The 13,571-nt window shown below is 54.6% G+C and overlaps 1 protein-coding gene across 1 annotated transcript in view; it reads right to left on the bottom strand.

Annotated features, from left to right (window-relative positions):
* Window positions 1–487: 487 nt before the first annotated feature.
* Window positions 488–13,571, bottom strand: part of PPL (periplakin) — a 28,288-nt gene continuing 15,204 nt past the window's right edge. Inside the window, exons 11-22 of the mRNA XM_018067552.2 lie at window positions 12,705–12,851; window positions 11,840–11,991; window positions 11,268–11,365; window positions 10,848–11,005; window positions 9,786–9,964; window positions 9,200–9,338; window positions 7,711–7,904; window positions 7,223–7,373; window positions 6,843–6,926; window positions 5,787–5,903; window positions 5,074–5,166; window positions 488–4,055 (exon numbers count right to left, since the gene is read on the bottom strand). Of these exons, the coding sequence (XP_017923041.1) occupies window positions 1,371–4,055; window positions 5,074–5,166; window positions 5,787–5,903; window positions 6,843–6,926; window positions 7,223–7,373; window positions 7,711–7,904; window positions 9,200–9,338; window positions 9,786–9,964; window positions 10,848–11,005; window positions 11,268–11,365; window positions 11,840–11,991; window positions 12,705–12,851 (4,197 nt within the window). The 3' untranslated portion in view covers window positions 488–1,370. The remainder of the gene's footprint in view (window positions 4,056–5,073; window positions 5,167–5,786; window positions 5,904–6,842; window positions 6,927–7,222; window positions 7,374–7,710; window positions 7,905–9,199; window positions 9,339–9,785; window positions 9,965–10,847; window positions 11,006–11,267; window positions 11,366–11,839; window positions 11,992–12,704; window positions 12,852–13,571) is intronic.

The following is a 13,571-nucleotide window of genomic DNA, read 5'->3' on the forward strand; positions in this document are numbered from 1 at the left end:
CTGTTCGTGCCTGAAGTAGATGTCTGCTGGAAAGGATGTGTGGAGGTCAGACCCTGGAGCAACGATGTGATCCTGCCCAATCCTTTCATTCACAAAGGTAAAATAGTGCTGTCCAAAGCTAGGAGTGAATGGTTATTGCATCGACATCAGAGTTTACTGGGGTTCAGGTATTACCTGAAATTTGGGAAGAAGGAAGCGACTGGGCTCTGGGTGTGGAAGGCCCTGATCCCATCCCAGTGTAATCTAGTGTCTTCCTGCAGCTGCAGTGCCATTCGTTAGTGCACTTCACTCCCATCTAATGCTGCTAATTAGTCCCGGCTTTAATGCTGCTCCAGCAATTTCCGCCTTGGAAAAGAGTCAACAGCTAAATTTAATAATCTTAGTGCCTTAATTCTGACTCTCAAATGGCAACTTCTTGTAAAGCCAAAGATCAAGAGGCTTCCGGAATTAATAAAGACCAACCACCCTCTGATTGGAACCACTGCGTTTTTATTTTGTACTATAAATAGAATTCCCCTCTATTTCCCATTCCCTTACACAGGTAAATGAAACATGTAGCTGCATGTAACTCCATCCAGGAAAACACCAGCCCTACCAGCTTGTACCCACGAGGTAAGGGAGCTGTGTGTGGAAGGCACTCTGCGGTGGGTTCCGTTGCATGCTGAGCACTGCCCCTGGTGTTGGCCCATTCTGCCATCTCTTCACATCCTTTCCTTGACCTCTGGTATGTGAATGCTCCTCCTGGATCGATGGCTGGAGCCATCAAAGCACATCTCCACTCTTCTCCAGCAGCACAGGCACGTAGGTGAGCAAATGATGGTGTTGGGTATCCACGTGGTGATTCTGGACTGAGATGTGCAGCACACCTGGGGTTTTACAGAGCTGGTTTTCTCACAGGACGAGCCCATCATTGATCAGTTGTCCACGGTGGAACTGTCTGGCTTATCAACATGCAGCTGATGTAACCAGCTCCTGCTGGTCACCTCGGAGTCACCTGGACCTTCAGTCTCTCTCCTGACAGCCGGACGCAGTTTCAGGAGCGACTACGTGAGGATATGTTGAGGAAACTGCAGGTTCTACTGAGTTCTGGACTTCAGGCACTTCACTGTCCTAAGGCTTTCTGTCTTGTTTTCTGTTGGGCAGGGCTGAAGAGGGGGAGAAGGTTTTGCTGTAGTCCTGACAGACGTGTTTTCCACTGCTGGTGGTGCTTTTCTGCGGTGTTTGACAGCAAGCAGTGTGGCTTCGCAGCATGGCTGGGGCAGAGGCATTTTGGAAGCATTTTGGAAGAGGCGAAGGAGGGCAAGGATTTGCAGTGATCTGGTTGTCTAACAAGTGCTGCAGCTCTGACTTGCTGCTCTTAAGGATAGTTTCTAAAGTGGAGGGAGCGCTGTGTAGTTAGTTCCGGACACCAGGACTGCCAGCTCCTGGATGGACATCTCCTTGTTGAGGTAACTGTCGTACTGGGCCATGGTGAGCCTCCCGCTCTTCAGGGCATCCTCAATCGAGAACTCCCGACCAGACTTCCTGTCCAGGATCACGGACGACTCCCCGTTGGGACCCTTTATTGAGATCTCCTCCCAGTCACATTCCTGACTCTTCAGTTTGACAAACAGGCTCCACTCAATGAGGCCAAACACATGGGCTTCCTCTGGAGACATCTCTTTCCCCGTGTCAGGGTCAATGACCACGATGGAGCGCCTCAGGTGGTTCTCCCTTTGCTCCCTCTTGATAGCCACTGTCTTGAGGCGATTCTGGAGCTGCTCGATCTCTGCATCTTTTTCTCTGGACAACTGTTTCAGGTCCTCTAACTCTCTTTCCAAAGCTTGGAACCTGGAGTCCAGGTTTATTCCACTGTCCACGTGGGTCATGTTTCTTAAATCCTGAGCTTCTGTAGCTGTGAGTTCAATCTCTGACTGCAGCCTCCTTGTTTCCATCAGCAGGTTCTGTTTCTCGAGGTGTAGTTTGTGGTTTTCCTCCCGTAATAAGTCTAGTTCCTTTGATGACTTGGAGTTGTTGAATTCTACCTCGGACAGCCTGGTTTCCAGGCGGTTGATATCTGCATCCAGCTCCCTCTTGCGCCTACTTTCTTCCTCCAGATTGTTCTTCAGCTTTTGAATCTCGTACTCCGTGTCTCCTTTGTCCACTTGGACACTCTCTGAAAAGACCACTTTCTCTTTGACCTCCATCTTTTCCAAAGAAAGGAGCTTCTTTCGCAGGGCTTCTAGTTCTGTTTGCAAGACTTGTCTCCGGTGCTTCTCTTCTTCTAACTCCAGCTTGAGGAGGGAGTGCTCCTTCTCCTGCTGAGGATCTTGCTGAAGGATCACTTTCTGCTTCACAGTCACTCGTTCTGTCGTCTCCCTCTCCTGTTCTTCCAGCTCGTTCAAGCGGATCCTCAGCCTCTGCACCTCCAGCTCGGCCTCCCTGCGGGCCTGTCTCTCCTTCTCCAGCTCCTCGAGCTGCCGCTCCAGCTCAGAGCGTCTCCTCTGCAGCTTGCGCAGCTCCTCGCGGAGGCCGTCGATCTGCTTCAGCTCGCTCTCAATGCTCTGGGAGAAGGAGTTGACTTCAGCTTTCAAGGCAGGATCTTGCTCATACTTCACTACTTCCTGCTGGACGACTTTCTCCTTCACCTGGGAAAGCTCTTCCTCCTTCTGTCTCACTTTTTCTTCTTGGAGAAGCCGCTCCCTCTCCAGGTTGATATGTTTCATCTGTTCATCTGCCAGCTGCACTCTCAGTGACTCCACCTCCTCTCTGGTCTTGGGGTCTTCTCGAAACTGCAGAATTTCTTGAACAACTTCCTTCATTTGCACTTGAGGTTTGGTATCTTTCAAAGCTTGTATCTCTTGTTTCAGCTGGTAGATCTCCAGGTCAGCTCTTTCGATAGCTCCAGTCCTCTCTATGATTTCCTCACGGAGCCGCTGTAGCTCCTTTTCGGTTTCTGGATCATTTTTGTACTTAATGACCTCCTTAATGACTTCTTTGACTTCTACCAGTGGCCCTCTGTTCTTCAGAGCAGCCAGCTCATTCTGGCAGCTCTTCAGCTGTTCGTCACCGCCGCGGTATCTCCTCTCCTGCTCCACCAGCTCCAAGCGAAGGTTGGCAACTTCATTTTCAGCCTTGGGATCCGGGCGCACAATCTCACGCACTTTCTCCTGAACAACCACCTTAGAGTTCTCTTCCTCCAGCAGCTGGATCTTCCTGAGCAGCTCAGCCTTTTCCCGCTCGTTGGAACGACCCTTGGACTTCTCATCTTCGTACTGGCGCCGGAGCTCGTTCACCTCCCTCTCAATGGCCAGGTCCTTCTCTACCTTCAGCACTTCCTTGACGGTGATTTTGCCCTCGGCGATGGCCCGTTCCTTCTCAAGACGTTTGAGCTTGTCCTGGAGGAAGCTGAGCTCTTCCTCGTGCTTCTGCCGAAGGGCACTCTCCCTCTCCTTGTTCTCTTGCAACATCCGGAATTCCATCTCCAGCTGGGGGTCGTTCTGCAGCTTCAGCACCTCCTTCTCCGTTACCTTCTCCTGCTGTTTGTTCTTCTCGCTGGACAGCACAGCAATTTGTTGGCGCAGGAGGATGACTTCATTCTCCCTGGTCCCTTCCTGCCTCCTGAGCTCTTCCAATTCTTCTTTGAGCTTCAGGATTTCATCAGCTTGAGCCTTATCTTGTTCAATCCTCAGCACCTCTTTCACTATGTACTCCTGCCCTCCCTCCCTCTTCTCATGCTCCAGAACACGCAGCCGGATTTTAAGAGCCTCCAGCTCATCCTGAAGCACCTGGTTCTTGCGCTGCTCCTCTGCCAGGTTTTGCTGCAGCCTGTGGAAGCTCTCCTCCAGCTGAGGGTCAGGCACCTTCTTCACCAGTTCTTTCTTAAGCACAGTTTCTTGGGGCTTCTGGTTTTGCAGGTGGACAATGTTGTTCTGAATGGCTTGGATCTCTGCTTCGAGCTGTTGCCGACGCTGAGTCTCATCCTCGAGCTCTTTCTTCAGCTTCCACACTTCTTCCACGGGCCTCACGGATGATTTGGTCTGGGCAAAGTCTTGTGTCACCTGAACCTCTGGTTGCTGTTGGTGGAAAAAGAATGTGTAGTTAAAAACCCCCAATTAATCATACTTTTGGTGCTTACCATACAATCACAGAACCATTTAGGTTGGAAAAGACCTCCAAGGTCATCAAGTCCAACCTGTGCCCGATCCCCACCTTGTCACCCAGCCCAGAGCACTGAGAGCCATGTCCAGTTATTCCTTGGACACCTCCAGGGATGGTGATTCTACCACTGCCCTGGGCAGCCCCTTCCAATGCCTGACCACCCTTTCAGTAAAGAAATTTTCCCAGTATCCATCTAAACCTTTCCTGGCACAACTTGAGGCTGTTCCCTCTCCTCCTGTCCCTTGTTCCCTGGGAGCAGAGCCCGACCCCCCCCGGCTCCCCCCTCCTGTCAGGGAGTTGCAGAGCCAGAAGGTCCCCCCTGAGCCTCCTTTTCTCCAGGCTGAGCCCCCCCAGCTCCCTCAGCTGCTCCTGCTGCTCCAGCCCCTTCCCAGCTCCGTTCCCTTCCTTGGACACACTCCAGCCCCTCAATGTCCTTCTTGTCACGAGGGACCCAGAGCTGGACACAGCACCTGAGGTGCCTCAGCAGTGCCAAGTACAGGGGGACAATCACTACCCTGCCCCTGCTGCCACACATATTGGTGCCTCCTGTGACAAAGCAACAGGAGGGTGTTGAGCTCTGGCAAACTCTGAGCAGGGAGTATTTGCAAACAGACTTCCCTGCAGGTTCTCAACCTGAGAAATGCTTTCTGCAATGCCTGCTGCTGTCAGAACAAAGCTTTTGCCCACAAGGGACACTAATTCTGGCATGGAGTGGCAAAAAGTGTTGAAAATGATGCGGAGCTTCCTAGGGTGAGCGGGAAATGGGACTGGGACACACAGAGGGATGGTCTGTCTGTCATAAGTGTCTGCTGATTAATGATTTAGGGGGACAAAACACCAGCTAGGCTTGTTCCCAGTTCAGCTTGTGATAGCAGAGCCCCAGGTGTGTGTCACTCACACTTCAGTGTCCCGTTGCTCCAGGTGAGCCCTTACCTGCCGCAGGAGGCTCTGAGCGAACTCCAGGTTCTGCAGCCTCTGCTTGTTCACAGCGTTTACTTCGGTGTATTTGGCTGCCAGAACAGCTTCCTACAGAACAAAAAACATGTTGGGAAGAGGTTGAAAAGACTAGAAATAACAGGCCCTAAGGAGGTAACCCTGGGTGCTCCTCTAAAAACCAGCGGTGACCTGCCAAGCTTGGGGGCAGGAAGAGCGATTCTCCTGCACACTCATGGTCGTGGTCAAACTGTGAGTTTCCCAGTCCAGACAAGCAAAGAGAGGTGTAGCTGAGGGAGAACCAGGTGGACACTTCTGTCTGCCTCCACAGGCAGGAGGAGTTTGAGGCAGGTAGCAAACGTATCCTGCATAAATAAGTAGCTTGTGGCCTGATCTCGCTCCAAGTATTTCTACCTTTGGTGGTGAAATCTCACTTTCTGTTTGAAAGTCTGGAGAGGGGAAAAACTTTCAGGTTTTTGGCTTTTCTTCCCCTCTTTCAAGAAGTGTTAAATCCAGCATTTCGCCTCTCTAATTCTGGCCAGACCAGCCCCAAAATCTGATGGGCTAAGAATAACGAGGAATCCCTTCCTCCTGATTCCCTGCCCTTCCTCGCAGTCCCCTCTGGGACCAAGGGCCCCGACAGTAAATATAAGTATCTGCAAACCCCCACAGGTCCCATGAGCTGCTCGAGCTCTCTGCTGGCTGCCCCTTACCTCCTCCTTCACTTTGGCAGCTGGAGACTGCAGCCTGGGCTTCTTGCTCATGTACCCGTTCCGGCTGTTCTCCAGGTCCAGGATGGACCGCAGCTTCTCAGCTTCCAACTCATAGTCCTGTGGGAAGACATGCCCAGGAAGAATGTGAGATTACTGGGTCCCCTTCATGCACAGGCTCCTCCTAAGCCCTGGCTTTAACAGTTTCTTCCCTTGAGCCGTTTTTTGGGGAGTTGCTGAGGTTGGTGGGACCAGAGCTGTTGGCAGGAGCTGCCGGTAGGCTCTGAGCTGGGTCACTGCAACAGCCCAGCTGTAGGTGTGTCCTGACTTGTCCTGCTGGGTTTGGGGTGGAAACTCTCCTCTCCCAGGCAGTAAAGCCAGCTGCCAGGCTCATGGCCACATGATGTCAATATTGGGGTAGATACAACATGGTTTAAGCTCATCAGTTGACTGAGCAAAGGGCACTGGCTTTCTTTAGGTGGCTCCTTGTAGGATGTAGTTGGTTCTGCCCCTCTGTGACATTCTGGTGAGACCCCAGCTGGGGTACTGCACCCAGCTCTGGGGTCCTCAGTACCAGAAAGACTGGGACCTGTTGGAGCTGGTCAAGAGGATGCCACGAAACCCCAACTTCTGCTCTGGAGCCAGGCTGGGAGAGCTGGGGGTGTTCATCCTGGAGAAGAGAAGGCTCTGGGAGACCTGAGAGCCCCTTCCAGGGCCTAAAGGGGCTCCAGGAGAGCTGGAGAGGGACTTAGGATGAGGGCCTGAAGGGACAGGACAAGGGGGAAAGGCTTTCCACTGCCAGAGGGCAGGGTTAGATGGGATACTGGGAAGGAATTGTTCACTGTGAGGATGGTGAGGCCCTGGCACAGGTTGCCCAGAGAAGCTGTGGCTGCCCCATCCCTGGAAGTGTCCAAGGCCAGGTTGGATGGGGCTTGGAGCAACCTGGGCTAGTGGAAGGTGTCCCTGCCCATGGCAGGAGGGTGGAATGAGGTGGTCTATAAGGTCCCTTCTAACCCAAACTGCTCTAAGTTCTCCCACAGGCAGAACTGCAGTCCTTACCTTCACTGCCTGCTGGTACTGCTGAGCTGTGGCAGAGACCTTCTGCACCTCCTGTTCCTTGCTGGCAATGTCACTGAGGAGAGCCTGGCAGGAACAGAGACACACAAAGCAGACACAAATTCATCATTCAGCCTTTTTGAGGGCTGTCATTAAAATCACAACACTGAGAATCACAAGCTACTCAAGCTACTCTGCTTTGTGTAAACAAGGCACAGGAGGACAGTGGGAGCTTAGAGCTTTATAAAAATGCATAGAACTTTATAAAAATAAAGCTAACATTTATGTTTTTCTATTTTATGTTCAGGAGTTATCTAAGTTCTGTTGTTTCAATATTGTTCCCTCTCCTCTCCCTGTGGGGCCCAGGCTGCTCTCGGAATTACCGCTTGGTTCTTCAGCTTCATTTCCACTTGCTGGATGTTGTCTGTCTCCTGTGGCTCATAGTTGGGGATGTTGGACAGGAACTGGTTCACCTTGTCGTAGTTGGTGCGGTAGTTGGAATAGGCACTCTTTGCTTTCTGCAGGGTCTGCGTCCTGGGGGGGGAAAACAGCTCAGCTTCAGTCCTGTCACATCTCCTGTGTCTTCTGCAAACACCTCTTCACCACTTCCCCTGCTCCCTGAAGACATGGATTTGAGCCAGAGTTGTTCTCTTGGCAAAGTCCCCATCTCTGTTGCGAGAGCACTTAATCCTAGAGTTTTCCCAGAACTACCCAGCCAGTGCACGGGTGCAACCACTCCCTCTTCCTCCTTAGACCTCCCTGGAAGCCCTTCTGCAACTCCTCATTCCCAGGACGGTGTTGTGGCTCTTCCAGGTTCAGTGTGGTTCCAGTAGTAACTCTCCCAGCTCTCCAGGCCGCCCTGGAGTCTCACCTGTGGTCGATCTGCTTGCTGAGGTTGTTGAAGCGCTGGTTGAGTTTGTAGAGCTCGGCCTCCTGCCGCTCGATGTCGGGGCAGTGCTCCTGGAACTTGCTGGCCAGGGTGTTGGAGCACGTCTTGGTCCTCTGCAGGTTCTGCTCGGCTTCGTTGAGCAGGAACTTTTTGGACTGGAGCTCGTTGCCCATGGCCTGTGGAAAAAGCAGGAGAGAGGGATTCTCTTGGGTTGCACAAATGCCAGGCTTTTGTCACTGTTCCACTTCTACTGGAACATCCTCTGCAGAGGATGAGGAATGACTGAGCTGTCCAGGTGTGGACAGAAGCAAGTTCAAGGCTTGCAAGGTAACCAGAATTATCTTGTAAATCTGAGGGGAGAAAGCTACCTCCTGCTCTCTTCTCTGCCTGCTAACCTTCAAAATCAGCCACACTACGTGCAAAATGTCTGGTGCTCCTCAAGCAAGGATTAAACACTGCTCCTGCCAGTGCAGCAACTCCAGCAGGAGCTGTGACAGCATTTGCACACTAGTCTGAACTCAGAGAATTGATGGAAAAGCTGGAGGAGCAGAGAAAGTTCTGGCCTAGCCAATTCTTGACCTTTCTATAGCAGAAGGAAATTCCAGTTTGGGTTGGCAGCTTTTCCTAGCAATAAGTGTCCTCAAAGCCTTGCCAGGTCATCTCTTTCCAGTATCAGGCCACTGCATTGCTTTTCCCAGACCATTTTATCCTTCACTTCTCAAGGAATCACAGAAGGTTGGAAGGGACCTTCAAGCCCATCTCGTTCCACCCCCTGCCATGGGCAGGGACACCTTCCACTAGCCCAGGTTGCTCCAAACCCCGTCCAACCTGGCCTTGGACACTTCCAGGGATCCAGGGGCAGCCACAGCTTCTCTGGGCAACCTGTGCCAGGGCCTCCCCACCCTCACAGCCAAGAATTTCTTCTCAATATCTAATCTAAATCTCTTCTTTCTTAGTTTAAAACCATTCCTGTTGTCCTATCGCTCTCTGCCTGTGTCAAAAGTCTCTCTTTTTTAAACTCCCCTTTAGGCCCTGGAAGGGGCTCTCAGGGCTCCCTGGAGCCATCTCTTGTCCAGGCTGAACATTCCCAGCTCTCTCAGCCTGGCTCCAGAGCAGAGGGGCTCCAGCCCTTGGAGCATCTTCACAGCCTCCTCTGGACCAGCTCTTGTGCTGAGGACCCCAGAGCTGGACATAGCACTGTGGGTGGGGTCTCACGAGGGCAGAGTAGAGAGGGAATTACTCTCCATTAGTCCTTTTGTCAAATCACAAGAATTCCACTGGCATTTGATTTGATTTGGGGATGGGAAGGGTTTGCATTTGAAGGAGTTGGGACCCCTGCAGTCGAGGTGAGCTCTCACCCCCACTGGGGGAGGCCACACTTTTACCAACTGATTCAAGTTGAGCAGCAATTTCCCCAGATTTTGGGAATTGGTTCTGTATGGGGAGCATGTCAATAGGGCAGAACTCTCACCAGCAGCTCTTCTTTCTTCCGGTCCACCACCCGCAAGTCCTCCGGCACCGTGTCATCCGTGACCAGTCTGTTCTCGTAGGTGGACAGCAGGTCTCGGCCTTGTTGGAGGCTCCTCTCGAGGTTTGTGGCCACCTCAACTCTGTGCAGACACGAGAGGAAGGTGTTTAAGCACATCTGCACCTGTCTCATAGAATCACAGAACATGCTGAGCTGGAAGGGACTGACAAGGATCATCCATCCAACTCCTGGCCCTGCACAGACACCCCAACAATCCCACCCTGGCCCTCAGAGTGTTTTCCAAATGCTCCTTGAGCTCTGGTAGCCTTGGGGCCGTGCCCACTGCCCTGGGGAGCCTGTTCAGTGCCCAACCACCCTCTGGGGGAAGAACCTTTTCCTGAGATCCAGCCCAAACCTCCCCTGACACAGCTCCAGCCCTTCCCTGGGTCCTGTGACTCTGGTCACAAGAATGAAGAGATCAGAGCTGCCCCTCTGCTTCCCCTCATGAGGATGTTGAAGACCACAATGATGTCTCCTGCAGGATCCTCCATTATCCCTGGCTCAAGCCACGATTTAAGCCATGACTTACTTCTCCTGGGCAGCGCTGAGCAGCTGCACCACACGGTCGTACTTCTTGTTGGTGTTTTCCACCTTGTTCTTGACCAGGGTAGCGCTGCCGGTGTTGGGCACGGACTCGATGAAGGCCTCACACTCCTGGATCTTCCTCGTTTTCTCAGGTTCGATGCGCCGGACCTCGTTGGTGATGTTCTGCAGGAGGAACAGAGCCTTTAGAGCAGCTGAACTAGGACCTGATGGCTACAAAGGAGCTGGCCCTTGGCTGTCCAGGGTGAAGAGGAAGGTCAGGGCTGAGGGCTTGTGTTAGATGGAAGGTGCCTTTCAGCCCTGCAAGGCACAGAAGGATGTTTTTCGGTGACTTTTTGTTGACTTGTCTCTCCTGGGGCAAGGAAACTGCCTTAGCAAGGAAACTCCGGCTGGGGAGTGGTTCCCAGCAGCTCCAGCTCTGACAGCAACATGCTGGATCCATGTGGACTGCTGGTCTCTGACGGATGAATCCTTGCCTGGACAGTGAAGTGCTGCAGGCAGTTGGAGCAATTTGCTTTCACTTGCGGTGGATCTTGGATTCTGCCACAGCCCTTGGCAGATGATGTAACCAGGACCTGAACTTCCTCCTAAACCAAGGGAGGTTTGTGGCACAGAGCCTGGCTTAATTAGGGGTCTGGAGGAGAGGAAAGAAGCCGGATGCTATGGCACCGGAGCCTAGAGGAGCAGGTCCACAAGGAGAAACAGTGCCCTGGACCAGAGGTGTTTTCCTGCTCCTCTCTGAGCTGGTGATGGTGGTGGCAAAGCCTGAGGGCTCCCTTCTTCCTCACACCCATCACCTGCAGCCATCACCTTTTTGCCATTCAGCTGAGCTGGACCAGGAGCAAGGCAAAGGTTTTTGGCTTCTGAGGCTCCTCAAAGGGCTGCTCCCCATCTCCACTGGAGGAAGCAGCCAGCTGTGAGCATCACTCCATCCCTACTCCCGGGTTCAGGGAGAGCTCTCAGCACCCAGCATACTGAGGACCACTCTGGAGACCCTTTGGAGCACAGTCCCTGTATGGCACCATCCCTCTGCCTCCACACCCCGTACCTTCAGGTCCTTGGAGCGCTCGGTGCTGTCCTGCACCGCCCGGCTCTGCTCCAGCGGCGGGCGGAGGTTTGCTGTTATTGCTTTCTCCTGCTTGTCCAGGTCACTGTTGACTTTCTCCAGCCCTGCCAGGAGCTGGCGGCCCCGAACCGAAGCAGCGTCTGGATGATGAGGGGAGACCAGGTTAGAGCTGGCTGGGAAGCTGGTTCTGGGCTCAGTCCCACCCTTGAGTGCCAAACCCATATCTCACTGCCCTCCCTGAGCACGGGCTGCTGTGCCCACAGCCTCCTGCTCTGCCCCTGCACCCATCCCAGCACTCTTGTTCCCAGGACACTTAGGAGATGGGAACACGCCCCTAAGATGTTCCCCCAGCCTTTCAGTGCCTGGAAGGAGCAAGCCCCAAGCTGCTCCCCTGATCCACACCTCCGATGCTGTCTGCCTTCAGCCCCTCGTAGCGCTGCTGGAGGATGTTCTTGCAGTTGTTTGTCTTCTCCTTCACGGCCATGTAGTGCTTGGCAATCCTGCAAAGCAGGGCAGCGGGAGGTCAGACAGGCCCTCAGCCCTTCCATCACCCACCACCCATCCCAGTGCTGCTCCAGGAAGGAGCAAGTGGGGAAGAGGCACCTTCACCCCATGCTGGCAAAGTTTAGAGCGGTGTCTTCATCAGAGCAGGGGAGAGGCAGCAAAGGCAGGTACCTGCCTGCTGAGGGAGGAGTGGGCAGCTCCCCCTGCCATAATGGCCCCCAGGGGAGGGGGGACCCGGATGGCTCTCAGCTGGTCCTGCTTTGCCAGGTGGGATCTTGTGAACAAGCAGGAAGGTTGTTCCCTCCTGGAGGAAGCCTGAGGCTTTGAGATGGCACAGCTTCACTGTGGGAATTGGGGCAGAGCCCCTGGGGGTGCCAGACGGGGGGTGCAGCGTTTGTGGCGTGGCCTGGGGCTGGTGAAGGCAAGGACAAAGGCTGGGGGGTCCAGCACACCGGCTGGGGGGCACGTACTGGTCTGCCAGTGCTATTGCCTCGGGGTCGGGCGGGGGGATCATGAAGCAGACCCCCGGGGCGCTGATCCTGTCTCCTGCGCTGTCGGCCACTTCCCAAACGTCTCCGCTGTTCCTGTGCAGGGTGTACTGGGCTCCTCGGCTGATCTGGCCCTGGGGGACAGGAACCGGTCACAGCGGCACGTCAGGAAATGCCACCCCCGCTCTGCCCCACGCCGGCAGCGCTCGCTGGAGGCAGGACCGGCACAAACCCCAGGCCCTTCTCCCGACTTCTCCCAGAGTCTGCCGCTCGCCAGAAGCTCATGTGCCTTCTCCTCTGCTCTTGCAACAGCCACGGCGAGCAAATTCCCACTCGGGCAGAGATGAGGAGGCGTTTCCATGGCAGTGCTCTGGCTTTCCTTTTCCGAGAGGCCGGGAGCTGAGTCAGCTGGAGCTGCTGGCTCCTGTCCCAGCCCCTGCCACTCCCGTGGTGTCTGCTGGCTCCACTGTCCCATCCCTTTGGCCAACTACTCCGTGATGGTGGGTTGAGGGGATGTGGACTGGGAATGGCTGGTGGTGGGGGGTGTTTCTTTGATCAGAAACATGCCGGGACATCTGCACTGTCCCAGCACGAGGAGCGTGGGAATGTGGCAGAGCTGGGCTGTCGCAACCTCCTCAGGGTGTGTGATAGGCACAGAGGTTTCGTTTTCTCCAGCCCCCTCCTGCCCTGGTCCTCAGCTGCAAAACCTGCTCTCCCACTGGGGTGAGCGCGACCTTTGCCTTGTTCCCACTGTGGGAGATATCACTGCTTCCTTCCCAGAGCCTCTTCCATCCCCAGTGTCCCCCAGCAGCCCCCCTGCCCCGCCCGGGGGGTCGGGCGGTGTTACCTGCTCGCCTTCGTACTCGCACAGAGCCTCCACGGGGACGGGCTGGGGCGGCGGCTCACGGCGGTACCGCAGGGGCAGGACCTGCTGGCTGCGCTCCTGCAGGGACCTCACCACCGCCTCGTACTTCTCCAAGGCCTTCTCCTGGTCCTGGCACAGGGCAACAACCCAAACCAGTGAGGAAACATGGGAACGAACTCCTGGGCTCTCCCGGCCGGGGAGGAGCTCAGACCAACGCGCTCAGGACAGACACTGCAGCTTCAGGTCCTGCTGTGTGTTCCTGCCCCGAGTGCTCCTGCACTCTCCTGCCTCCCGCAGCCAGGCTGAGGACTGGGACTGTGCCCATGAGTTGCCACGCCTGGGCACTACCCAGGCAGTGACAGGGTTCCCTGGGCATGGCCCATGTCTGTATGGCTGTGTGTTGGTGGAGAGCCCCGTTCCCAGCCCTGATCACAGCCCTGGGACAAGGCTCTCCGGCAGTTGCTCTGTTTCTAGCTGTGGATGTATCCCAAAATGCTGAGTGGGATGGAGCACACAGGAGGAGAGGGACAGCTCTCAGGGAAGAGCTATCAGCTGTGCCGGCACACGTGCATCAGCTGGGCCTGCTGCAGCATGCTTGGGCTTGGGTTTGGGCTTGGGCTTGGGCTTGGGCTTGGGCTCAGCACAGCCCTTCCCGAGTGGGCGGATCTCCAGCCCGGCTCCCGGCAGCACAGCAAGTTCCACAACCTCCTCTGGCAGCAGGTCTAATTATGCTCCTGCCCTTAACGAGCAGTAACTCCATGAAAGAACAAATAAAAACCAGCCCAGTGAGCAATTACGTTGCCAGGGGAGAGGCAATCTCTAGCCAGAGGGGAAGGAAGAGCCGGGGGA

Source organism: Manacus vitellinus, unplaced genomic scaffold (assembly GCF_001715985.3).
Source record: "Manacus vitellinus isolate BGI_N305 unplaced genomic scaffold, ASM171598v3 scaffold_12_pilon, whole genome shotgun sequence".
Classification (NCBI taxonomy): domain Eukaryota; kingdom Metazoa; phylum Chordata; class Aves; order Passeriformes; family Pipridae; genus Manacus; species Manacus vitellinus.